Raw genomic sequence first — 27,746 nt, 5'->3', positions numbered from 1 at the left:
GTTTATGTGGGGTTAGCTTCCCGCTATTTAGCTTCCTGTGTTCCTTCCATACTACCTCCTTGTCACTCCATTACAACCCCTCCTCCTCTCTTGAAGAGAGGAAGAGGGGAAGAGTCGTTCCTGGACAGGAAGGCTGGTAAGTATTGATGGGGTTGTAGGGGGGTATTGGTAATGTTTAGTTTCAGAAGTGGTGAAATAGAATGTCACCAGATTGTCAGAAAGTGTCACTGGGGCGGTCACATGACTGCCCCAGAGATATGGGTAATTATACATTTTTTTAATATATACAAGTAAATTAGAAGTTAGGCGGTGGGAAGGAGTTTAGTTTAGTGATTTATTTGTATTTTATTCCGAACAAATCCTTTAAGATACACCTTCAATCACTGTTGAACGAATATTTAGTCCATCTGACATGTGCATATATTTTCAGTAGAGAAGAACAAAATGACAAATGACAAAAATTTCTAATGCGCTTTTTCACACAAAGGACTCAAAGCACAGGGAGTTTTGTAGAGCAGGGAAGTCAGTGGCTGTAATACCATTACTGACCCACTACCAAACCAGTCATGCTGTAGGATGTTTCAGTCAGCAGATCACTCTCCACGGCGTCTCCAGACTCTGTCATGTGTGTCACATGTGCTCAGTGTGAACCTGCTTTCATCTGTGAAGAGCACAGGGCGCCAGTGGTGAAGTTGCCATTCTTGGTGTTCTATGGCAAATGCCAAGCGTCTTGCACGGTGTTGGGCTGTGAGCATAACCCCCATCTGTGGACATCGGGCCCTCATACCATCCTCATGGAGTCAGTTTCTAACTGTTTGTGTAGACACATTCACATTTGTGGCCTGCTGGAGGTCATTTTGCAGGGCTCTGGCAGTGCTCCTCCTGTTCCTCCTTGCACAAAGGCGGAGGTAGCAGTCCTGCTGCTGGGTTGTTGCCCTCCTACGGCCCCCATGTCTCCTGGTCTACTGGCCTGTCTCCTGGTAGCACTTCCAGCCTCTGGACACTATGCTGACAGACACAGCAAATCTTTTTGCCACAGCTCACTTTGATGTGCCATCCTGGATGAGCTGCACTACCTGAGCCACTTGTGTGGGTTTGTAAAGTCCGTCTCATGCTACCACGAGTGTGAAAGCACAGCCAGCAATCAAAAGTGACCAAAACATCAGCCAGAAAGCATTGGTACTGAGATGTGGTTTGCTGGCCCCACCTGCAGATCCACTCCTTTATTGAGCATGTCTCAATAATTACCAATAATTTCCATCTGAAGTCCATTCCAATTGCATAACATCATGTGAAATTGATTGTCAATCAGTGTTGCTTGAAGTTACATTGTGTTGCTTAAGTATTCCCATATATATTATAATATTTCTATCAGCTTCCATACATTTCTTTTGTTTTTCTGTATTTTAGTTTATGCAACATTTTTTGCATCAATTCAACAAGCAAAGTAAGACACCCATGAATTTGGTCATGTTTCACTTCGCTATTGAACACATTTCTAGAATCAGTAGAATCCTGAAGCTACCATGTGGACATGCTTTACTTATTGGTAAGATTTTAGAATTTTCAATATACAGATCTTAAGATTTGTCATGTTTTAAAACTACCACTGATCTCTACTTTAGTATAATACAGCCATATGAAAGTAAGAAAAGAGGTTTGTGAATCAAATAGTCTGCCAATGAAAAATGTTGCGCATGTAAGAAATGCTATCTTGGCTGGCAGAATGGGGTATCACAGTCTCATGGGAGAATGTAAAAGATGTGACCCCTACCTAACAGATATGTAGAGCATGTTCTAAGTATATATCATATAAAAAATACAGTTAACATTTTGTAATATATGAGACACAATATATTAAATGCCTTACTACCAATATAACAATATTACAGGGATGTACAAACTTATGATTGATTCAAGTATCCTTGCAGCTCAGATAACCACTCAGGAATGGTTTTATTACATAGGTTATTACAAAAAATATAGTCTATTACAATCTATGAGGAAAGATGGATAGATACAGTATGTGAAGGTAGGATCTGTTCAAATGCTGATGTAATAGCATTGGGGTTATTGCAGGTTGCAGGTTGTCCTGAAGAGATGAGTCTTGAGGGTGGTCTTGAAGGTTGTGATTGTGAGATAGTTTTATGTATCATGCTTGTGAATTCAAGAGTATAGGGGAGGGGATACGTAGAAGTCTAGGAGTTAGTTGTGTGAAGTGAGTATAAGAGCAGACCGAAGAAGGAGGTCTTGAGAGGATCAGAGATTACATGTGAGGAGATAGCAGATTGGGTCAGAGGTGTATGAAGTGGACAAGATGTGGATGGCCTGGTATTTAAGAGTTATAATTTTTAACTCTATTCACTGGGTGATGGGTATCCAGTGAAGGGATTAGTAAAGGGGAGAGGCAGAGTTGTAAAATAGTCACCACAGAGGAGGACAGTAGAATATTACAGAGGGATTTGGGGAAACTGGAAACTTGGGCAGAGAAATGACAAATTAGTTTTAATGTGGATAAATTTAAAGTTATGTACCTGAGCTGTGGCAACAAGTGATACAGCTATGTTTTACATAATAAAACCCAGGGTGAGACTACTGCAGAAAAAGACCTGGGGATATTGGTGGCCAACCTGTGCCAGACAGCTGCTACCAAAGTAAATAAAATTATGGGCTGCAGGGGTGAACCTACCCCTTTTGCCGCCCGAGGCGAACGACAGAAAGCCCCCCCCCCGGAGGAGGAGGCGGAGTGGAGGGGGAGTGGCGGAGCGAAGGGGGGAGCAAAGCAAAGGGGGCGGGGCTTAGCAGTGTTCACAGGCAGAGAGCAGGCAGGGAGAGGACCTGCTCTCTGCCTGAGCGTGAGGGGAGGCTGCTGGAGCAGCGCTGCTTCAGCGGCCTCCCCAATCCACCGCTCGGTGCTAAGCCAGTCCAGGACAGCTTGTCCTGGACTGGCTTAGGTAAGCAAAAATGCCACCCTCCCTGGGGTCCTGACATAGCGCCGCCTGAAGCAGTTGCTTCAGGTCGCCTCATGGGAGGTGCGGTGCTGATGGGCTGTATTAATAGAGGAATAGAATGTATTAGAGTATATTGTTTTGTCTCTATACAAATCACAGGTCAAGCCTGTGTAGAATACTGTGCATAATTTTATGGAAAGACGTAACTGTACTACAGTGAGTGCAGAGGAGGACGACCAAGGTAATTGAGGGAATGGGTGGATTAGTGCATGAAGACAGGTTATCAAAGGTAAGGTTTCTAGGGTAAGTTTACATGGGGTTTTTTGGACCAGAACCTGAGGTGGAGACCGCCTCAGGTTCCGGACTAAAAAATGGGTAAACGTGACTGAATGTCGCTGCACTGTACCAGCATCCAGTTGAGCACTCCGCTCTGGATTAGGCCCAGTGAATGGGCCTATTAAGAAGGAGGGAGTGTCTTCAGGCCGAATTGCGAGGCGAATTTGCCTGAAGAATGAGCATCACACTTCTTTTTCCGGGAGTCGGAACAAACGGCTCCCGGAAAAAAAGACCTGACCGGCTCCCATTGATTTAAAAATCCTGACTGAAAAAACCCAGTGTGAGCTCAGTGCCTTAGTTTGGAAAAAAAGAACGTTTAGGAAAACCTGATATAATGTACAAATATATGAATGGACAGTGCAGAGATCTTTCCTGTGATATCTTTACACCGATGCATGTAGCTGTGACAAAGGGCATCTACTATGCATAGCGGAAGAAATGTTTTACCTTAGTCATAGGCAGGGCATCTTTACAGTAAGAGTGTTGAGACTATGAACCTCACTGCCACCGGGACTGATACAGTAATAAGTTCAAAAAGAGCCTGGATGCCTTTCTTGAAAGTAAGACTATCATAGGTTATAGGAGCTAGAATTTTTAGGATAAGATGTTGATCAGGGGAGTAATTCCAGCTGCCATATTTGTCGTTTGGAAGAAATTGTTCCTGATGGAGCAATTGGCATCAGCCTAATTGGGATTTTTTTTCCTTCCTCTGGATCAACTTGGTGGGTTTTTAGGTTGGGCTTCATAGAATTGTGTCTCTGTCCAACCTTATCTACTTTGTTACCATGTAGGTAGCCAGGTATCTGAGGTTGGGAGAAGATGCTGACAGTGCTGTACTTCCAGAACTATCTCTGTACCATCTCTTTTACTATGATAACATAGCTTACTAACACTGATTATGTACTAAGTTTTGTAGTTCAGTATGTAAATTGTATGTCTCAATATACCCAGGAATTGGAGGGACTGGCCGACAGTCTGCCACAAGACTTGCAGCATTCATGGCAGACATTGAAGTTTATCAAGTTAGCATTCTGAAATCATACACAGTTAGTGAATGGAGAGATGATCTGAAGAAGGTGTTGAGAGCTACTGGACAGAATGGGATTCCGACTGTGTTTCTGTTTGCTGATCATCAAATAAAGGTATGATAACACAAAGGTAACGTAATCTAGGAAGAAATGTACAGTATAATTGAATCATGCTCGTACCTGGCCATAAAAATAATATATTAACAGTAATGCAGCATATAATAATAGCTACTTACCTCTAAAGTGATATTTTGCCACAAAACTGTAATATCAATACTGTACAAAGCTGCTCAGTAAATTGCCTGCTTTAGTCCTCACAATGCCCATTATGAGAATGATAGTAGTTTCATGAAAACTCGTTAAAACAGATGAAGAAAGATGGGACTTCAAGATAGAAATGTGTTTTGCAAATAACTGCACAGGAAAAGTACAAGAAATAAATTAATAGTGAAGGATTTTTTTTCAGTTTCTGAGATTCATTATTTGAATTGTAAATGGGTAATTTTCTTTCTTGCAATAGGATGAGTCATTTTTGGAAGACATCAACATGATCCTGAGCACTGGTGATGTTCCTTCCCTGTTTAATAATGAAGAAAAACTGGAAGTCATGGAAAAGGTCATCTTTCTTTTATTGTGCTCTAGTCAGAGGTGCTCAAAGACAGCGAGGGAGGAGGGCATTGGAATTATTTTATGATGCAAGAAACTGTTTCACCATTACAAAGAAAATTCAGGGGAAGTTTACAGAAATGACATCTTTCATAGTGCTGCATGACAGTCCATGTTTACAAAATTAGACCTAATAAGATATGGTTTATGACAGGGTCTACTTAAAAATCGCTAATTTTATGCTCTTGGATATTGATTGTTTAAGGGGATAACAGTATAGTGTGGACAAGTTCGCTCGGTAGAAGCAGTGATGCGGACCCAAACAGTCAAGACAGGGACACAAAATATGCAGCAAACTGGTTTGTTTAGAAAAAACAGGAAAATAAATAAACCTTGACTTCAGTCACAAAATGAGCAAAACAAAATACAGCCTTGACTTCAGGCAAAAACAAAATAAAAACTTACTTGTCTGAGCAACTAACTAAACATAACTGATAAGCTAACTATACGTGAGGCTTACTTCCAGCCACACGAACAAACCGAACGTAATAATGTCTCACCAGACTCAGAGTTACAGGACAAAACCATACACCTCCTTTCACTCTATGGAACTGCACTGCAATGCAAGAGCTGCAGGCTTTTTCTGGCCCACTAATAAGCCAAGAACTCACACCTGGGCTGAGACCTACTCCAGATCTGCCCTGGACCACACATATGTCAGAAATTTGGGACTGATATATCTGGGCTCCAGCACGCTGCCTGTCACCTTCTCACAATAGGAACATTTTAGGGTCTATATTGCGTAACCTGTATCCTATTGGGTTGAACAAAGATCACTATAATGAACTAAGCTCAGTTTTTGTAGATCAACAGCGGGTTGAGTGTTAGGCCGGGTTCACAAGGGGATTTTTGGTCCAGAAGCTGAGGCAGAGGCAAGTGGACTGGCATCCAGTCGAGCACTCCGCTCCAGATTAGGCCCAATGAATGGGCATGAATGAGCTTCTTGCTTCTTTTTTCCGAGAGTCGGAACAAATGGCTCCCGGAAAAAGAACTGACAGGCTCCCAATGATTTCAATGGGAGCCGTCTTTTTGGTCAGGATTTTGAGGCTGATTCGGCCTCAAAACCCTGACCAAAAAACTACATGTGAACTCAGCCTTACAGCCATAAGGGTGGAATATTAGCAAACATTGCCACAAATATTACATGTAATATTTGTGGCAATGTTTGATAATATTTTTGAGGCAAATAGGGAAGTGATCCAAAAAGGAAAAGTGTAAAGAAAAGATTATGGCAACTTGCACAATGAGGCTTTTGACCAGCATTTTTTCTATATAAGGGAGCCTGCACACGGAGTTTAAGCTCGCTCATTCTGAACGTAAAACTCGTTCAGAGTGAGTGGCGTAAAAAACAGATCCCATTGACTTGAATGGGTGCCGGCATACGTGTTCTCTCCATTGAAATCAATGGGAGGCTTGTTTACCCATTGCTTTCAATGTGATACGTGCGTATCAATGGGGATCAATGGGATCTGTTTTTTACGCCACTCACTCTGAGTGAGTTTTACGTTCAGAATGAGAGAGCGTAAACTCCGTGTGCAGGCTCCCTAAAAGTGTTGTTTTACATATTTGTTTTTTTTGTGTATTTTTGGCCACACATACTTTTACTGGCTTTTTTTAAAAATATATACAAAATTGACCAAAAAAGGCAGATCCAGAGCATTCTGCATTTTGATATTTTTTTTCTTTATAATTATGTTATATTTCCCTTCCATTGTACAGATGATTGTTACTTAAAAAGCATACAAAAACAAAAGACTTTCTGCATCAATTATACCTATAGGCAAACTGCCAGAGTTTCTGTAGGTATAATTGACATGCTGCAATTTCCAGAAGCGCAACAATTTTGGAAATCGCAACATTTCTAGTGTACATAATTTTCTGCAATGTGTGGATGGGATTCTTTACAGTGACTGTAAAACGCCATGCTTTTTGACCTAGCGTTTCCTCTACGGCCAAACCATGGCATTTACAGGTTTGCCTCTGTTTATAGCTAAATCCAGTCCATATTTAGAAACAGGTTTTCAATTTTGAAAATCCTTATATCCCCAGTTTTCCATAAAATAATTTAGAATAGCGCAATCTGCGGTTTCTATAAAAAGCCTTTAATGTGTCCAACTCAGTAAAAATAGCGAAGATAGAAATACAAGCTCAGTCTTGTTTCTCTTGCTGTTCCACTAAGCATGCAGAGAGAATCCTGGTGTGGTGAGGACATTTATTGAGGTAGACACAGTAAAAGTTATTCATAGAATAGGTAAAACACCTTTCTAAAATGTCATTCCATATCTGGAATTTCTGGGAATATATGTAAATACAGATAATATTCATAATTATGGCTGGATTTAACTAAACAGAATTCTTCATGGGATGACCCATTAAAGGTATCTTATACAGATATAACTGTGACATGACTAGATCTGTGAAAGAACCTTGAAAGCAATTTCATGTTTTGCAATCCTTTATAGGAATAATATTTCTATAGGAATACTACTGCATATACAGTTTTACTTTGAACAAGTTAAAAGTTCATGCCCCATTGACCAATGCATTCTGCCGACAGCTGTTTCACACCCTTGTAAAACCAGTGTATGCTGCTTTGAAAAGGTGAGAAACAGCTGTTGGCAGAAACCTTTTTTAGTTGTTTGAACTCTTAACCTGATATATATAAGCATGAATCAACTTTTGTGGCAAATAGTAAATCCATTGCATGAATGAGTTTCCTACTTTAGTGAAAACATATGTTCAGTCAGCAAAACTATTTAATGATTTTATATTATTTTGTGTTATGAAAAGACTAATCCTAATCCATTCTTAACACTGATTAAAGAACATAAAAGATCGCTAATGTGAACACACCCTAAAGCTGGTCATAGACTTTCAAGAGTTCAGCTATTTTTACCATCTTGCCTATGCACAGGCTTGTTTAGCTTCACCAAGTGTGCATATGTTCTAAATAGGGAGAACAAAGCAATCTTCTGCCCATCTTTCCTGAGAATAAAGGAGTCCCTTATGTCCTACCAGCACTGTGTTGCCTTTATGACGTAAGGGAATAGTTGATTATGATGATAATCTGTTTCCCCTTAGTCCTAACAGCAGCACACGCTTCCCTCTCTAAGAAATGTCTTTAATTTACTTTTTTACTAACACGGGAAAGGGGGATCTCTGTGCCCTCTTAAAGGGTTATGTCATGCATATTTTATGGTAATTAAAAGTTCCACCTGTCCTACCAGCACATAGGGGCAGAAATAACCTGCAGTGTGCTGCTGTTAAGACTAAGGGAAAACAGATTAACATCATAATCAATGATTGGGCATGTTCAAATTCACCACCCACCTTTCTTTCCCCGCCTTTTGACAGACAGACCAAATCTAATGTGTATGGCCAACTAAAGTTAAAAAAGTGGACATTAAAAACAGATGAAACTATCAGTTTTTTATGTCGGTTTTCCATAGGTGTCATCATTTTTCATCACTGTTTTGACCTTTTCTTGTTCAAGATGTCAATTTTATCTGTGAAAACGCTTGCATCTTCCCTATAGAATTAATAGGGGAAGGAAAATGGCATAGGAAATTCAGCAAAAAAGCAAATGAAAGGTTCCAAGTGTATGTATATATTATATTATATGTCATAATGATCTGGCTTCCATCAGCTGCCACTAGCAGGAGCTTTCTTCACATAGCACCTTTTATAGGTGATTCTACAGTTTCCAAATACACCCTTGTCATTCAGCTTTGGAGCCCCATTTTAATGTAAATCTATAAGCACAGAAATATGAAGCTATTCATTGTAAATATTGAAGAACAAACTGTTATTCAAAGATGGGTTTTCACTTTAATGGCAGTATGATTAAAACACCAGTTATAAATACACGTGGTAAAAGATAAAAGTAAAAAAAAATAATTTCTTATCCATGAGTTGTTTTCATTACATTCTCAGAATGTATATCATGTCATAAATGAAAATCTTATTATGTTTAACACGATCCTCCCAAATGGTAGAGCATTAGTTATTCCCGTGTATCACGGTAATATGAACTGTAATAAGCCTAATTTCAGCCTTTTAGTTCATTCGATAAAGGAAGAATTTTTATTGGCAGTGAGCCATGAACCTGGTAAGGGTTAGAAATATTCCTTGCAGAATTAACAAGTGTATAGAATTTATTCATTTTATGCAATTCATAAAGTAATGTAATCTTTTCGATTAATGTCAGTATTCAATTAAGAAAAAAATAGAGTAAATATGTTTTACCCACATAGTTGGCGCGAGCCATCCCCACTTTCATAGCATTCTTTACATCTGTATGACAGGATATTTAGTTATAATATTTAGCTAGGGTAGGACTTATTTAGTAGAGGATAAAAAGTGAGATTTACAAGCAGGCAAATGTGATGCAATAACTCGAAACTGAAAATTCTGCTGTTGTTTTTTATTTTATAGATGCGCCAGCTTTTGCCAGCTCATGAAATCCAAAGTGAAAGCACGCCGTCTGACATATACAGTAAATTTAAAGATCGCATCAGACAGAACCTACATGTTGTGCTAGCTTTTAGTCCAACGGGAGAAGCTTTTCGTGACCATCTTCGTCATTATTCATCACTTGTTAACTGCTGCACAATTGACTGGTTTCAGGTGAAATATGGCATTTTATAATCTTATGCTTAAATGTTCCAATATGTAAGTTACCAAGAATGATAGGATGTTGTAACATAGCAAAACCAAACAGGGTGTGTGTGTGTGTGTGTGTGTGTGTATAATTATACATATATATCACACACACACAAATTGGATTCCAAATCTCAAAAAATGATACTGTCATCTCAGCAAGGAAGTTTTTTTAAAAAACTATTCAAAACTAAAATCTAAAGCAGCTATAGATTTTTATTAAAGCAGACAAAAAATGTTTTTTTGAATTTTTTTCCCTAGTCTGTTGATTTCTGGAATGGATATTTTTTTTTCTCTCCATGCTAGTCTTTTCCTGGATGTGATAGTCTATGTACTCTATGATTTTGTAAGGTGGCGTGGACTCAAACCTTAAATAGTTTCTCTGTTCTCCTCTTGGCCCACATGAATAGTTGATAGTATAGATGATAGTAGATAGGCAGGGTAGGGATTCAGCTGCTGTTCACACTGCATGTGAGGTTTAGCAGAGGCACTGTCTCAGCACATTGTGACAAAGCTTGATGCTATAAAGTGTCTTAATCGAGATGTGTTTGCATATGACTTTTACGGTGTAATGTATTGCATAATGCGGGTTACTGTGGGCGGTGTAAGTTATTACTTTGGAAAGTTTCTGGAGAGAGGGCCATACAATAGATAAATAGAGTTGTGTCAAAGATTTGCGCCATTTGAGAAATTGAGTGTTCCTCTTTGAAAGAGATAGGACTGAGGGCCTGAAAGGAATCCAGTAGGGAGAACCCGGCTGGTGGGGAGGAATACATCTTCTATAAGTACCAGTAGCCATGTTTTGATGGCTACAAAGAGAAGAGGTGCCCTGTGAAATCATCATCAGGGACCAGAGCCATCCAGCGGCTGGTGATCAAAGTTAATACCAGTATCTCACTGGATATCATCTGATGGCAACAACAAGCTGAGGCAATCAACTTAGCAGGGAAAGCTTTTTAAGGAGATGAAAAGAAACTGGATTACTTGCCTCCACGCTAGCTATGAGACCCAAACTGGGACCTCCTGCACGTTTGACAAAGGAGGGTCAAGGCACTACTACGAGAACCCACATGTTTGTACCTAGCCATGCCCTGGTGCATGCAGGTGCAGCAAACAGGTGGACAGTCCCAGGTGGAATCCACAGTGAGCTCTAGTTCAGAAGTTCAGTCTGGCTCAGAGAAGAGGATCTTGGAAGCAATGGAGGAGGAGGAGGTGGAGCCTACAGATCTACTTCTCCCAGTTTACTGTGTGGATCAGTAAAGAAGGTCCTCTTGAACAAGATAACTTAGGTCATGTAATCCATTTAAGCTTTATGGTCAAGTTGATGATTGCAAGATAAAGCAGGTAGCTATGTGGTTAATTTGATAGTAAAACATGATCAAGCCTAGAAGACAAGTTCAATGGTTATGGGCAGTTGTCATGTATTTCTCTGATGTATATTTTGGTCTAAGTTACTAGAACTGAATAAATGGCCCATATTCTTTTGATAAGTTATCTGTCATACTGTGGCATACATATGTATGAACTCATGCTGAGGATGGGGAACAGCCTGGATTATTGCATAAATCTGCATAGGAGCTTCCTCAGATGGGCCAGATGGAAGGAACTATTTCCCCAGATGGTCCAGTTTGAAATTCCTGAGTGGAAGGGTTACATCAGTAGGTAAGATAGTAACCCTTGCCATGGGGAAGCTATACAGGTGAAGTTTCCGACAGAAAGTGTGGTGCAGTTGGTAGGCATAGCTGAACTGGGCTACAGAATGCTCCAGGTAGTGATAGGTGCATGACCTTTACTTCAATTGTCAGAGACAACAATCCTTAATGGAGGGATGTAAGGTGGTTCGATTGCACATCTTAAATAGGTGGCTTATCTTCCTTTTGTCTGAACAAGTAGCTGTGTAGATATGCAGTGGACATATTCAACCATTATTCACACTGTGCATGAAGTTTAGCAGAGGAGTGGTCTCTACACAATGTGACAGCTTGGAGTGCTCTAAACTGTCTCTACCAAGGTTATTTCTCATTTTATGTTGTGTTTGTATGAGACTTGTTCTGTGTGATGTTTTGATTGATGTGTGTCCCTGGCTTATGCAGGTCATTACACAGTCATTGCTTTGGGAGATTTCTGGAGGCTGGATCATGTGATGGTTCTTTATAGCCAAAACAGAGTTGCATGTTAGGGGGTGTTCACATGTAGGAATATTGATGCAAATTTGGGGGCAGAGTTCATCCCCAAATCAGCTGCAGATTTTTCCTCCTATTGTTTTCAATGGGTGGAAGAGATCGCAGCATCACATTGAAAAAATAAGCATCCTGCTTGATCTTGCCACGGATGCTTCAGCTGATTTAGCTGCAGAGTCTGTGGCTCGAGACTCCTCACTGATCAGGATTGCAGTGGTAAAATAAGGAGTGAAAAGCCACAACAGAGTGCTGAAACTCTGAAAACTCAGAACTCTGAAATGATGTCCCTGTTGTCTGAAGTCTGTGTCTCTTTCACCAATGAAGAGTTCCAGTAGGTGACCTGCATGGGGATGGTGTGACTGTGTGGCTGCTTCGAGAAGGACAAACCGGCAAGGTGCATGTCAGCTACTGAAGACTGTAGCACTGGTCATAGCCAGGTGTGTGCCATAATGCACACTAACCCATCAGTCCTGACAGTGGTTTGCTAAGTACATTAGTAAGACTTTGAGCCAATTACATATCTGCCGCCCAGACACAGTCTCCTCTCTTCTCCCCACTAGCAGCATGAGACTCACACAGACACAGCAGGAGAGGTGCAGCTGCTACTTCCCTTCCTCATCTCCATTCCCTGTCTAATATTTTCAGTTCAATCTTGCATCTTTTTGGTAACCAAACATTTAACTAAAACTTGCATACTGGGGCAGGAGGAATGTAGGGTGACAAGATGAGAAAGATGCCACTTTACCCTAGTAAGGTATGGTATTGTACAAGGTGAAGTGTTTAGGTGTTACCACTGTATGGAGGAAAGCATCCTTCACATCTTATAGTTAACAAGCTCACTATGTTTGTGTAAGACTAATGTGACAACATTTTGCATGTATAATAGGGACCTTGGGATTCTATGCATATAGACGGGGTCATGAGATATACAGTGCACTTCTCTCAGTTGATAGTTTAATATTCAATGTGTGAGGGATTGAACAGATGTTGAAAGAAAAATGGTTCTGAGATTTGTTACGGCAAAGGGAATGGTTTCAAGTGAGATAAAAGAATATACATTTGTGAAGTGTAAGGAAAGTCTGACATAGACAAGCATACGAAATGGAGAGTGGAATTATATCAGAGCTGTAGGAAAGCTCAAACTTATGAAGAAGTGGGGTTTTGAATATAGAATTTGATGGAAATAAGCTAAATTTGGAATAAAATGGTGATTTATGAGGAGCATCAAAAAGACCCTATATTTCTGGCATCAGAATGAAGACTACCTGGATAAATGAGTGTAGCAAGTAGCCAACACAGAAAAGCAGGAGGTTGCAAGAATATATGGGAATACTAAGCCTGAAAGGTATCTCCATCGAGGAGGAAGAGATTTTTATGTGACAATAAAAGGCAATAATATATTGGTTTGGAACACACTGAATTGCCTATACTTTTATATTAAATCTCCATCTTTCACTACCATTGATGGAATAGTGAGCAAATGTAAAATCTAACATCCTGCAATATTTAATTTCAGTAGCTTGCTTGCTATATCCATATATTTTCAATTTAGTGTTGCTCTCTGTAGTGGAAAAAAAATCTGCTGCTATCATAACATTATATTTACATGGACTAGATGCTGTTGATGGGTCTATTTTATTTTCTTATGATTTTTAGTTTTGTGCATTGTGTCTTAAAGAGAATTTCTGGGCAAATTATACTGATGACCTACACTTAGGATAGGTCATCAATATCAGCTTGGAGCCACATTGACCATTCCGTTCTCACCAGCCTCTATATGTAGAACAGTTGGGACAGAGAGCTCTAGTCTCTGTATAGTGGATGTCCTGTGTTATGGCAGCATAGCTCCTATTCACATGTATTGGAGATGAGGTGCAGTAACTTAGCACATCCACCTCATGGAGAACAGAGCTATCTGCTTCCAGCTCCATTATTTTTATAGATGTTGCTGAGAACACCTGGTTTCACCCCCCCCCCCCTCTCTGCCTATCTGATATTGATGATCTATCCTACAGAACTGTAACCCTTTCCCTTCAAAAGTGGACCTCAATACTCCAGACAATTCCCGTGCATAGGTTTCGAGAGACCACTATCACACCCTCTCTATCTCATTCCCACTCCGCTGGAAATGGACTTTGTAAGGCCCCAGCTAAACCAATGTTCTTAACAAGTAGAACCATTGCAGTCCACAGCAGTTCTACTAGTTCTCCATGGATTCTACCTTATAGGTGCCAATCCTCCTCCTCCTCTAACACCTAGTCTCTCAGTTCACTGAATTTCTTCCAGGATTTCAATCAAGACATACTTCACTCACTGTAAGTATAGTGAACTTTTCTGTTATTCCTCATGGCTGCAGTCACTAACTGTTTGTGCTCCATAAAGGGAATGCATTGTACTGGAGAGTCAAATAGTACTAAAGCTATAGAGACAAAACCACAATATAACTCAATACAACATAGATATATTTCTTGCACAATCTTGGACAAAAAAAAAACTTCAGTACAGCATAAGGCCTTATTCACAAGATCCCACAATTTTTTTTAGCTCTAGCATCCATGAAAAACAGCTGTGAACGTCCATTTTTGCATCCATCCTGCATTTATTCCATACCATTGTTCCATTCCATTTTACCATTTTGATGGCTAAGTGTCAGCTTTTGTTTTGTTTTTTTTTATGGGCAATAAAAACACGGGAATTTCATTGGACTCCTATCTTTTACTCATTCTAATGGACATAATTCAAATGTCAAATTGTTTTACATTTGTTCAAAATTGATCCATTTTTTTCTATTGAGTCTGTTAAAACAAAGATAGAGCATATCCATTTTTTTAAACTAACCTTTTTGTTTTCCATTTTTCAACAAAATGGACATGTGAATACCCTCATTCACTGGTCATGTGAATAAGGTGTAAAGGTAAGCCCACAATTGCACATGTAGTGATGTCCACAGTAGCTTAGATAGCTGTGTAGATCTAAATCACTCATGAGGGCTGGTGAAGATTATGGGTTTTCGTATAATTTTCAGGTACCTTGTAAAGTAAACAAACATTTGTATTAAATATTTGCATTCATTTTTGCATTTTTTTAAAAAACATAACAATTGTCTTTTGCTTTCCTTGGAGTATAATAAAACATTTTTTTCTACAGGCATGGCCCGAAGACGCTCTCGAGAAGGTGGCGAATCATTTTCTTGATGATGTGGAAATGTCACAGGAAATCAGGAATGAAGCTGTGTTCATGTGTCAGCACTTCCATCAAAGTGTTGTAGCGCTGTCTGAAAGGTATTTAATTAAAGTTACAGCAGGAGTGTTTACCAGGACATATTAAACTTTGCTGCCAACTATTCATACACTGATTGGTGAGTGAAAGCAGAAGGCAGAGAAATAAATACAAAGTAGTCGCAAAATGCAAAAGAATCTAAAATAGAAGCCACTGTAGCATAGTGCTTAATATGTTTAATGCCCCTCATGTATACTTGTAGCAGGACATCATAAACATACCAATTTAATTTTACTCTTCACCCAGGAAGGCCTTATTTATTCAGGCATACAGTATTTCAGTACATATTGTTCCCATATTAAGATGGCTCAGCTACTCACTCAATGCAGTTATTCACAAAACCTTGATTTATACAGCTGTATATTAAACATATTGATGTCTGTATTGACCAAGTATTTACTCTACATAAGCCTGGAGAAAATCAGTGCCTTATTTTGATATATATTTATATCCGTATTTTATCTGTTTTTGTAGCTGAAAATGGATGAAAATATCCCTATAAGGCTGACAAACATCAAGAGAGTAGTAACACAATATAAGGCTTAAACTATGGAAACCAACATAAATATAGACATGAAAGTAGACCTTAGATTTACATTATCTTGTGTGACTCAGGCATGGTTACCCAGCAAAACAACAGCAAAGCTGTGACTAAACCTCTGTGACTTATTTTACTCTTTTCATTAACTTATAGTTAAAAAAATATCAAATTTTTTATTTTCTGTCTGAATCATGAAGTTGAGTGCAGAATGCTACTATAATGTTAGTAACTATTACCCTCTACTCTTTTTAGATGATACCAGTGACTGGTTTTCTATATCAAAATGTAGTGGAGGGGGGTGTAGGAGCATAACAGATCACAAGCCCTGGTGCAAAAGCTCAGCTGGAGCCCCCATGTCCAACTTCTGCTCCCAACTGTTACCTGTTTACCATCCATACATTTTTGCATTTAGCTTACATTTTTCATTTATCTCTTTCTGGGCCCAGATGTCGCGAACGACTTGTTCACAACATGTTTGAGCACATAAACTTCCCATCATTCTGATCCCCATCTTGTCCCCAGTAATCATTTCCTCTCGTGGTTCCGTCACAGAAACCCTCCTTCACTTAATTCTGCTAACCAAATGCTATTATTGCCATTAAAAGTTTAAATAGGTTGGATATCATAAATCTTCTCAGCTCACGACAGCAAAGGGCAGGCTAGTACATTTATGATGCCCAAATTGCTAGTTATCAAAGGGAATTAGAAAGGTTATTTAAAAAATTCAATTAGATCAAGTGTGATGACCCTGACTTCAGGGTTACTGTGAGTTGTATAGTTACGCCGGGAGAAAAGGTGTAATATAAAACTGAAATCAGCCAATACACAGACTTGTAACTCTGATCTATTCTGCATCTATTCTGTATAGCATCGAGTTATGTTTTTCTGCTCCTATAACAGAATGAAAAAAAGGAATTTCTACCCCAGATGTGAACTCAGCTGTAAAAGTAATTCATCTTAACATAGTGAAATTTGGTATAGGCTAAGCCATAACAGAATGGGTTGTATACTGTAGAAGAAGAGCTAGAAAATGGATTTTGCAATAGTATAACTTATGTTAACCATTTCTAGAAAAATGTGTTCAGTACTTGTAGATTCAACAGTCAAATGCCACAACCGCCACATAGTAGTAATAAACAACATACTATTGTTATGTATGTTACTTTTGTAGATTTGGAGAAAAAAATTGAAGTCTTATGCAAATTAGGCAGTTGGAGCTCTGGGGGTGGGGCTTCAGCCCTGGAAGCACTACTCTTGCTGCTTAAGTAGAATGAGTGATGAGGAGGATCAACTCTCACTGCACAGTTGCAGCCAGAGCAGTACTCTAAGTTCTACACCCTGTACACCAATTGCTTGATTTGCAAAAAAAACTTCAAAGTTGTTGTTTATTTCTTTAGTTGGAAAAAGGATTTAAACCATTCTTTATCATTACAAAGCTGGCCCAATGTAATTCATTCTTCACTGAAAGCCACCCAGTGTACAAATTTAATAGAAGTGCATCTGAAATTATTGACAGTGGTATTACACCAGCAAAACTGTCTCAGATCTTCCCAGGCACCTCCAGTTTGTGTTGGAGATCCTGTGGACATAAAGGTAAACTAGCCCACATTAGAGATGAGCGAACACTAAAATGTTCGAGGTTCGAAATTCGATTCGAACAGCCGCTCACTGTTCGAGTGTTCGAATGGGTTTCGAACCCCATTATAGTCTATGGGGAACATAAACTCGTTAAGGGGGAAACCCAAATTCGTGTCTGGAGGGTCACCAAGTCCACTATGACACCCCAGGAAATGATACCAACACCCTGAAATGACACTGGGACAGCAGGGGAAGCATGTCTGGGGGCATAAAAGTCACTTTATTTCATGGAAATCCCTGTCAGTTTGCGATTTTCGCAAGCTAACTTTTCCCCATAGAAATGCATTGGCCAGTGCTGATTGGCCAGAGTACGGAACTCGACCAATCAGCGCTGGCTCTGCTGGAGGAGGCGGAGTCTAAGATCGCTCCACACCAGTCTCCATTCAGGTCCGACCTTAGACTCCGCCTCCTCTGGCAGAGCCAGCGCTGATTGGCCGAAGGCTGGCCAATGCATTCCTATGCGAATGCAGAGACTTAGCAGTGCTGAGTCAGTTTTGCTCAACTACACATCTGATGCACACTCGGCACTGCTACATCAGATGTAGCAATCTGATGTAGCAGAGCCGAGGGTGCACTAGAACCCCTGTGCAAACTCAGTTCACGCTAATAGAATGCATAGGCCAGCGCTGATTGGCCAATGCATTCTATTAGCCCGATGAAGTAGAGCTGAATGTGTGTGCTAAGCACACACATTCAGCACTGCTTCATCACGCCAATACAATGCATTAGCCAGTGCTGATTGGCCAGAGTACGGAATTCGGCCAATCAGCGCTGGCTCTGCTGGAGGAGGCGGAGTCTATGGTCGGACCTGAATGGAGACTGGTGTGGAGCGATCTTAGACTCCGCCTCCTCCAGCAGAGCCAGCGCTGATTGGCCGAATTCCGTACTCTGGCCAATCAGCGCTGGCCAATGCATTCTATTAGCCCGATGAAGTAGAGCTGAATGTGTGTGCTAAGCACACACATTCAGCACTGCTTCATCACGCCAATACAATGCATTAGCCAGTGCTGATTGGCCAGAGTACGGAATTCGGCCAATCAGCGCTGGCTCTGCTAGAGGAGGCGGAGTCTAAGGTCGGACCTGAATGGAGACTGGTGTGGAGCGATCTTAGACTCCGCCTCCTCCAGCAGAGCCAGCGCTGATTGGCCGAATTCCGTACTCTGGCCAATCAGCGCTGGCCAATGCATTCTATTAGCCCGATGAAGTAGAGCTGAATGTGTGTGCTAAGCACACACATTCAGCACTGCTTCATCACGCCAATACAATGCATTAGCCAGTGCTGATTGGCCAGAGTACGGAATTCGGCCAATCAGCACTGGCTCTGCTGGAGGAGGCGGAGTCTAAGGTCGGACCTGAATGGAGACTGGTGTGGAGCGATCTTAGACTCCGCCTCCTCCAGCAGAGCCAGCGCTGATTGGCCGAATTCCGTACTCTGGCCAATCAGCGCTGGCCAATGCATTCTATTAGCCCGATGAAGTAGAGCTGAATGTGTGTGCTTAGCACACACATTCAGCTCTACTTCATCGGGCTAATAGAATGCATTGGCCAATCAGCACTGGCCAATGCATTCTATTAGCTTGATGAAGCAGAGTGTGCACAAGGGTTCAAGCGCACCCTCGGCTCTGATGTAGCAGAGCCGAGGGTGCACAAGGGTTCAAGTGCACCCTCGGCTCTCCTACATCAGAGCCGAGGGTGCGCTTGAACCCTTGTGCAGCCTCGGCTCTGCTACATCAGAGCCGAGGGTGCGCTTGAACCCTTGTGCACACTCTGCTTCATCAAGCTAATAGAATGCATTGGCCAGCACTGATTGGCCAGAGTACGGAATTCGGCCAATCAGCGCTGGCCAATGCATCCCTATGGGAAAAAGTTTATCTCACAAAAATCACAATTACACACCCGATAGAGCCCCAAAAAGTTATTTTTAATAACATTCCCCCCTAAATAAAGGTTATCCCTAGCTATCCCTGACTGTACAGCTATCCCTGTCTCATAGTCACAAAGTTCACATTCTCATATGACCCGGATTTGAAATCCACTATTCGTCTAAAATGGAGGTCACCTGATTTCGGCAGCCAATGACTTTTTCCAATTTTTTTCAATGCCCCCGGTGTCGTAGTTCCTGTCCCACCTCCCCTGCGCTGTTATTGGTGCAAAAAAGGCGCCAGGGAAGGTGGGAGGGGAATCGAATTTTGGCGCACTTTACCACGCGGTGTTCGATTCGATTCGAACATGGCGAACACCCTGATAACCGATCGAACATGTGTTCGATAGAACACTGTTCGCTCATCTCTAGCCCACATCTATTGGGAGTGTCCTTTGATACTACTTATTTGGAAACAAACATTTGCACTACTATCCTCTATCTTTGGTAGACCATTCCCTTTAGACAAAGCACTTGGGGATTGAAGCACAACCCCCTTGAGATAGGAAACTCTTGATTCACATTTTACTGACCCAAAAACTTCTTATAGCAAAAAAAAACTGGAGACCTCCCTCTTCTCCTTTGCATTCATTGCTAATGGAAACACTGTGTTTATGAGAAACCATTTGTACTGTGGAATTATTCCATCTCAGCCTTGTATGACATGCAATCCCTTGGCTACAAAAGTACCCCTCCCTTTCGCTGGACATACTGGAAATGACCATCTCATTTATAGATAGACTTCCTCAGTTGATAAACTGGACTTATGGGACATGAATTATTTCCCCCGTACTTCCCCTTCCAATAATTTCTATGTTTTGTTTCTTGGTTGTTTTCAGTAATGTTTGAGTTGATTACAGTAATATCTATGTTGAGTGTATTACTATACGCCTATTCAATTCTTTTGTATTGCCGATACTTTAGCTAACAATATATATGAAGAAAAAAAAAAGGTGTTTTCTCCAAATCTACATACATAAAGGTATTTTAGTTTTCACTGTAATTTGCTCTGTGATACAGTTGAGGCAATTGAATTAGCATTGGACAGGTGATAAACCCCCTTTAAGGATACAGTTATTTAACATATAAATAGTACAACCAATTGAAGGTCACTGAACGGGGTATTGGCCTAGAAAAGCAAATGAAAAGGGAAGATGGCACTAAAAAATTACTATAGAACAAAAAATAAATTAAAAATATTCCTGCCTATACAATTATTAATAATATAATAATAATGTAATTATATTTACTGGTAATTATAATCTAAAGTGTATTACAAGTCCATTTGTGTTCTTCGAGTTTTCTTCTCTTTTTCTTACTTCTTGTTTTCATACATTTTCAGTGATGATACAAATTGGTAATAAAGATTATATAAGATTTTAAATGTTTTTGCATAGCTCTGTACATCACATTTTTCTTTTTCGTTTTCACTGAGACTTTATGAAAATATGAGCTTTCCATATTTACGGCATGTTTTGCCTTATTAAAAAGGTACCATTAAATCCTAGATTATGTGTCCTACGTTATTAACAATGGATCTCGCACAGAGTATAGGTTCAGCTTAGTTTATCTTTGGTTCCTGTCACTTTCTAATTAAGCTTCTCAATTTAATACCACAAATTCCTATTCCTGCAATAGAGATGGCCAATCCGGTTGCTTTGGACAACTCTATTTAATGAATGAAAATCTCTATGTTGACAACGTTCCTTTTGCCTCATATTAATATATCCATTGCTAAGTCTAAGCCTCACTGTCCCTTGTGTATTGACTATTTTCCAAGAAAGGCACTGAAAACACTGTCTACCTAATAACATTCTCATACTTGTTAAAATTTCCTTTCTTGTGGTACATACTTTTATTTGGAGGCAGACTTCATGTGGACTGTGACATATTTGATTTTCTCATGGCTTGTTTCATAGGTTTTCATTCTATGCCTCTATAATGTTATTCTTAGAAGTCATCTGGTAAGAAAAAATCCAACCAGACAATTATTCCAAAATAACTTCAGAATAAAAGTTGCATTTTACTGAACTAATTTCTTAATGCTTTTAAATTTCATTTAATGTAAATTAGAAAGACCGCCCCAAATATTCATCTAAAATATATCATAGTTAAACATTTAAAAACATAACCTAAAAACATAATTTGATCAGGCTTGTTTTTATATATTTTTTTAATCTCATGAAAAAAATTGTGCAAAACCAATATTAAGTAGAATAATACAAATCAAAAGAAAGACATATTCTTATAAAAAGATCTTGTATTTTTTATTCAGTGAGATATAGCATTAATCCTGAAATCCATTATCCAGTTCTGTCTTATATAATAATTATATTTTGATCTATCAATAGTAAACCAAAAATCCCATAGGTCTAAGGGTTTAAATGTATTCCTCTTCTGATGTATCATTTTTCATATTGACCCATTTGATTGTTCCAAGCAATAAAATGAGGTATTATACCTGACATTCTGAGTTTAAGAATGACAAATCTTGCTACAAATACTGCTCTAGTGATCGCCTTAAATGTTATTGATATAGATTTTCTAGAATTAAACTATGGAACACCATTATAATTCTACAGTATGGTATACCAGAACTTCCCGCTAAAAAGTTTAAATACACGCCCATAATAGATGGATCACATTAACATTATCACTGAATTATTTCGTGAAAATATATATTTCATTTTTCCCACACTAACATAAAAATCTGGATATATATATGAATCTATGAATATATTGAGAAATACTACATGATGCATGATGATTATATTTTCTTTCATTGCTTTTTGCTCGTGTACCTACATACACATTAAGTGTAATATTATTGTGAATTATATTATGGTTATTACTTGAACCTCACAACCTGATTTGTAAAGTGTTGCAGAAGATGGTGGCGTTCTATAAATGTATTATTATTAATAGCTGACGACTGTACTTGGCTTCCTTTGGCACACCTTGCATATACTCAACCTCCACTCTATTCATACTGAGAGACCTCTATTCTCATGATAGGTGGGGGTTCAGTGGTCAGATCCCTTTAGAACAGACACTCATCACCTATTGTGTGAGTAGGTGATAAGTTTAGAACTTGCTACAACCCCTTTAAGATGGAGTTGTCCTCTAAGATCTACTTGTGTAACATCTTCTTATGCATCGGTCAGTTAGTCAACCATCCTTTCAGTGTTTTTTTTTTTTTTTATTATTATATTAGAATGTAAGGAAATTATTTCATAGATCAGTGCTCTACATGTAAATGTGGCATTGTTCTTATTCTACCCTGTTGAGCAATGTGATACACATTGCATGGAGCAATGGCCATATACTATACATTCTAACGTTACCCCTGTGGGAAGTTAGCTGCATTGGACTACTGATAATTCTGTATGTCAATACTGCAAGTATGTGAACAGAGATACATGTAACCATGGGCCTAGTGGCACTAGGTCAGACACATTACTAGGAGATTAGTAGCCAAACTAGTTAAATAGTATGTGAAAATAATGTGAAAGGCATGAATGCAGTGGTAGCCCTAGTCACTGATGTTGCTCCCAAGGTTTCTATGCTATATAAAAGATACCACTATTCTGCTCTGGCATAAGGTAGGGAGAGGACCCAGTTTTGCATCAGGGCCTAGAGGCATTAAGTTATACCTTTAGGAAAAGGCGTATTCTCTGATGTTTTGTGATTGTTAGACAAAGACTCTACTGGTGCTATGAAAGGATTTAGAATCCCCCTTTTATTTCAGTTTTTTTCCCCTCAATTCTCTAAAGTCAGCTACAATTCAGAATTGGAAAGTTTTCTGCTCTATTACCAGTCATTCTGTCATATTATAGTAAGAAGAAATTGTGCAGAATATACATATACATTTCATTCTCTAGAATATTTTGCATGTTAATAGATTTTTCTTCATTTTTTTCTATTGTGTCTTGGAATAAATCTTTCTATTAAACAAATAATGACATTTTTGTTGCTAGCAGAAATGCTGAGCCGAATAGCCATTATACACGCTATGCTTTTATAACTAACATACCCCTATCTTCTTCCTAAAAAAAAAAAAAAATTGTTATTGGATCTCATACAGTATTCATGAGCACGAACAACTGCCTTTTTTACTGACCTGACCTTGGAGCTGTTCGAGTGGAAATTAGTTTTTTTTTTTTTCCTTTTTTTCCCTACGTAAAATGCCTTTATAGCTTTGGTTTCCTGTGAAAGCTGAAATCTCATTTTGGGGAATTGATGAGGACAAATGTGTGTTTATGTCTCAAAGCGGCAAATAAACGGAAAAGAACAAAATATGTTATGCTGCACTTTATCAGTCTGAGGCGATGTCTTATGTCATTCCATTTCTTAATTGCTGACAGGGTTTTCCAGACACTGCGGAGACAGATATATGTCACCTCAACATCATACCTTGAATTAATCAAGACCTTTAAGAATCTATTAGAACGGAAAAGACTTGAGTTGTTAACCAGCAAGAACAGATATCTGGTTGGGCTTGAAAAACTCGATTTTGCATCCTCACAAGTGAGTAAAGATGTATTTGCAGCTGATCAAGGTAATACCCTTCCCACTGTTTCTCCTCCACAAGTACGCATTAGGAATTAAGCTTCCAGAAAGCATGTTATGAACATGGCTTGAAATTAACAGTAGCCTAGGGTTATAAAAATTCTAAGCAGATGGGCCAAATTTCTCCACTTTTTAATTAGATTATAATGTAGTCTCATTAGTAAACAGAGCAGCCAGACTGACACTGAAATCACAGGAGCAATTCTAACGTCCTCCAATGTAAATGGAGAATAAACTCGTGCAATGGCATTACTTGTTGTGAAAGCAGCGTGAGTCACAGTCACTTGTTTCCACTTTTGGATACCATGCAAAATAAAAGTTTTCAGACCACATCAATTAACACAGTGGATAGAAACAGCAAAGTCCCAAAATACTTTTGTTTGCACTTGACTCAGTGGAAGTAAAGACTTTATTAATTAAGAAAAACTAACTATTTTCCCGAAGTGAAATGCAGATGTATAATGGCCGCCTACGTGCCCCATATTCATTTATTCTTTTAATGTACCTGTCGCCTTTGTACGTCTTGCCTCAGTTGTGAGGACGCAGCCCCTAGTGAGCGTACAAGTTAATGGATATTGGCGCAGAATCTGAAATTGCTTTCATCGGCGTATGAATGTAACTGGCAAACTTTGCCGCATGCATATTTTTTAGCATTTTAGGACTATTTTACCTCATGAAATGTTACCTAGGAAATAACTGAAAAGAATCAGAAGAGAGAATTTCTGCATTTTTGCCATTAGTAGACTGTATTTCCCATGTAAACTGTGCTGGAGAAGTACATGAGGATCGGTTCAGGTCATGAAGAGTAGCGGGGAATTCATCAAGTCATTAATGTTTAAAGAAAGGCACAGCACCTTCATGAAGAAATGGTCTCTGAAATTGACTGGGTTTTTCCTGTCAGGAAAAATTGGCCAGCTGTCTATCAGCATGGCCGAATACAATCTTTTTCAGTACAAATAGCCTCGTTTTTTGACATGGTATTTCAATTATCCTTGAATTTTGAAAAGTGTCCATGTCAATTTGCACTTGGAGGACATTTTCATCACTATCACACAAACATTTCCTTGTAATTTTGCAGTTTCTGGTATAACTATGTGTACATCACATAGGGGTTGGAGTTTGCAAGCTGTGTACAGTCTATAATGCAGATAACATATAATTGTAGGAACCTTATACTTAAGAGACTATATCTGACAATATGTCGTTAGAACAAGACAGTTCTGTTGCAGAGTTGTGTACATTAGATCTAGTATTCTGTTATGACATAACTCTATCAGAGAGCAATGTGACATGCATACTGTATGACACGATAGAACAATATAGAGGTATAGCCTAGAGCTCCGAAAATGCATTAAACTAAAAAGCTGCTTGTTGATATTTCATGTCTGCCACTCTGCACTGAATGATACATTGTAAAAGACACACAATATTAGCTATGTGCCTTATTCTTAAAACTCTGGCCCATGATTAACTTATTAACTTCATTTTAGACAAAGTAATATACAGTAACTTGTTCTCCAGAAATTAAACAAGAATGCTCATTTCATGGTTTAGGTTGCCTCCTGGGCATCTTCTCCTGGCTATTTGTTATGTGTAGAATCCAAAAAATTTCATTCCAGTTGTAATTCATATGGGGTAAAATGCAGTGCAAGTAATTTTGTCACCAGTCACTTTATCTGAGACTTAACAGGTCTATTTTGCTCTCCCTCTGTACCTTGTAACTGGTACTCTGGATTGCTAAATAATACAGTGAGGGGAGGGGGGGATAAAAGACTGGCATTTTGTATGCCAGTAAAATGTCAGTCTTGACAATCCCTATATCATCAGAGAATGTGCTTAATTTATGATGAGGCACATACCTCCTCATAAATTAGGGGCATCTTCCGGTGGATCATGCGCATACACTAAATCTACACCAGCTCGCTACCACCATGCCTCCTTTAAGGCATGGTGGTAGTTAGAGATGAGCGAACACTAAAATGTTCGAGGTTCGAAATTCGATTCGAACAGCCGCTCAATGTTCGTGTGTTCGAACGGGTTTCGAACCCCATTATAGTCTATGGGGAACAGATACTCGTTAAGGGGGAAACCCAAATCCATGTCTGGAGGGTCACCAAGTCCACTATGACACCCCAGGAAATGATGCCAACACCTCTGGAATGACACTGGGACAGCAGGGGAAGCATGTCTGGGGGCATCTAACACACCAAAGACCCTCTATTACCCCAACATCACAGCCTAACAACTACACACTTTACACACTCAATACCACCTCTCTGACAGTAGGAAAACACCTTGAAACATGTGTATTTGGCACTTGCAGTGAGGAGAGCTTGTCACCAGCAGTGAATTTGGCCCTTGTAGTAAGTTGAGGTTGGCACCAACATTTGTTTTGAAAATCAGGGTGGATTGAGCCTCTAACCAGCAGAGTTTGGGCAAATTCATGGTGGAGGGAGCCTCTAAAAACCCCAGTTTGGACCAATTCATGGTGGAGGGAGCCTCTAACCAGCCCAGTTTGGGCAAATTCATGGTGGAGGGAGCCTCTAAAAAACCCAGTTTGGACCAATTCATGGTGGAGGGAGCCTCTAACCAGCCCAGTTTGGGCAAATTCATGGTGGAGGGAGCCTCTAACCAGCCCAGTTTGGACCAATTAATGGTGGAAGGAGCCTCTAACCAGCCCAGTTTGGACCAATTAATGGTGGAGGGAGCCTCTAACCACCCCAGTTTGGACCAATTCATGGTGGAGGGAGCCTCTAACCAGCCCAGTTTGGACCAATTCATGGTGGAGGGAGCCTCTAAAAAACCCAGTTTGGACCAATTCATGGTGGAGGGAGCCTCTAAACAGCCCAGTTTGGGCAAATTCATGGTGGAGGGAGCCTCTAAAAAACCCAGTTTGGACCAATTCATGGTGGAGGGAGCCTCTAACCAGCCCAGTTTGGACCAATTAATGGTGGAGGGAGCCTCTAAACAGCCAAGTTTGGACCAATTCATGGTGGAGGGAGCCTCTAAAAAACCCAGTTTGGACCAATTCATGGTGGAGGGAGCCTCTAAACAGCCCAGTTTGGGCAAATTCATGGTGGAGGGAGCCTCTAAAAAACCCAGTTTGGACCAATTCATGGTGGAGGGAGCCTCTAACCAGCCCAGTTTGGACCAATTAATGGTGGAGGGAGCCTCTAAACAGCCAAGTTTGGACCAATTCATGGTGGAGGGAGCCTCTAAAAACCCCAGTTTGGACCAATTCATGGTGGAGGGAGCCTCTAACCAGCCCAGTTTGGACCAATTAATGGTGGAGGGAGCCTCTAACCACCCCAGTTTGGACCAATTCATGGTGGAGGGAGCCTCTAAAAACCCCAGTTTGGACCAATTCATGGTGGAGGGAGCCTCTAACCAGCCCAGTTTGGGCAAATTCATGGTGGAGGGAGCCTCTAAACAGCCCAGTTTGGGCAAATTCATGGTGGAGGGAGCCTCTAACCAGCCCAGTTTGGACCAATTAATGGTGGAGGGAGCCTCTAACCAGCCCAGTTTGGACCAATTAATGGTGGAGGGAGCCTCTAACCACCCCAGTTTGGACCAATTCATGGTGGAGGGAGCCTCTAAAAACCCCAGTTTGGACCAATTCATGGTGGAGGGAGCCTCTAAAAACCCCAGTTTGGACCAATTCATGGTGGAGGGAGCCTCTAACCAGCCCAGTTTGGGCAAATTCATGGTGGAGGGAGCCTCTAAACAGCCCAGTTTGGGCAAATTCATGGTGGAGGGAGCCTCTAACCAGCCCAGTTTGGACCAATTAATGGTGGAGGGAGCCTCTAACCAGCCCAGTTTGGACCAATTAATGGTGGAGGGAGCCTCTAACCACCCCAGTTTGGACCAATTCATGGTGGAGGGAGCCTCTAACCAGCCCAGTTTGGGCAAATTCATGGTGGAGGGAGCCTCTAAACAGCCCAGTTTGGGCAAATTCATGGTGGAGGGAGCCTCTAACCA

At 40.2% G+C, this 27,746-nt stretch overlaps 1 protein-coding gene across 1 annotated transcript in view; it reads left to right on the top strand.

Moving 5' to 3' along the window:
- Positions 1-27,746, top strand: part of LOC142203618 (dynein axonemal heavy chain 3-like) — a 927,911-nt gene that overhangs the window by 664,419 nt on the left and 235,746 nt on the right. Inside the window, exons 49-54 of the mRNA XM_075274510.1 lie at positions 1,411-1,549; positions 4,239-4,429; positions 4,836-4,931; positions 9,416-9,607; positions 14,968-15,101; positions 23,564-23,726. Of these exons, the coding sequence (XP_075130611.1) occupies positions 1,411-1,549; positions 4,239-4,429; positions 4,836-4,931; positions 9,416-9,607; positions 14,968-15,101; positions 23,564-23,726 (915 nt within the window). The remainder of the gene's footprint in view (positions 1-1,410; positions 1,550-4,238; positions 4,430-4,835; positions 4,932-9,415; positions 9,608-14,967; positions 15,102-23,563; positions 23,727-27,746) is intronic.

Source organism: Leptodactylus fuscus, chromosome 5, assembly GCF_031893055.1.
Source record: "Leptodactylus fuscus isolate aLepFus1 chromosome 5, aLepFus1.hap2, whole genome shotgun sequence".
Taxonomy (NCBI): domain Eukaryota; kingdom Metazoa; phylum Chordata; class Amphibia; order Anura; family Leptodactylidae; genus Leptodactylus; species Leptodactylus fuscus.
The sequence above is the reverse complement of the archived record's forward strand: the minus strand, read 5'-3'. Positions and strand labels throughout refer to the sequence as shown.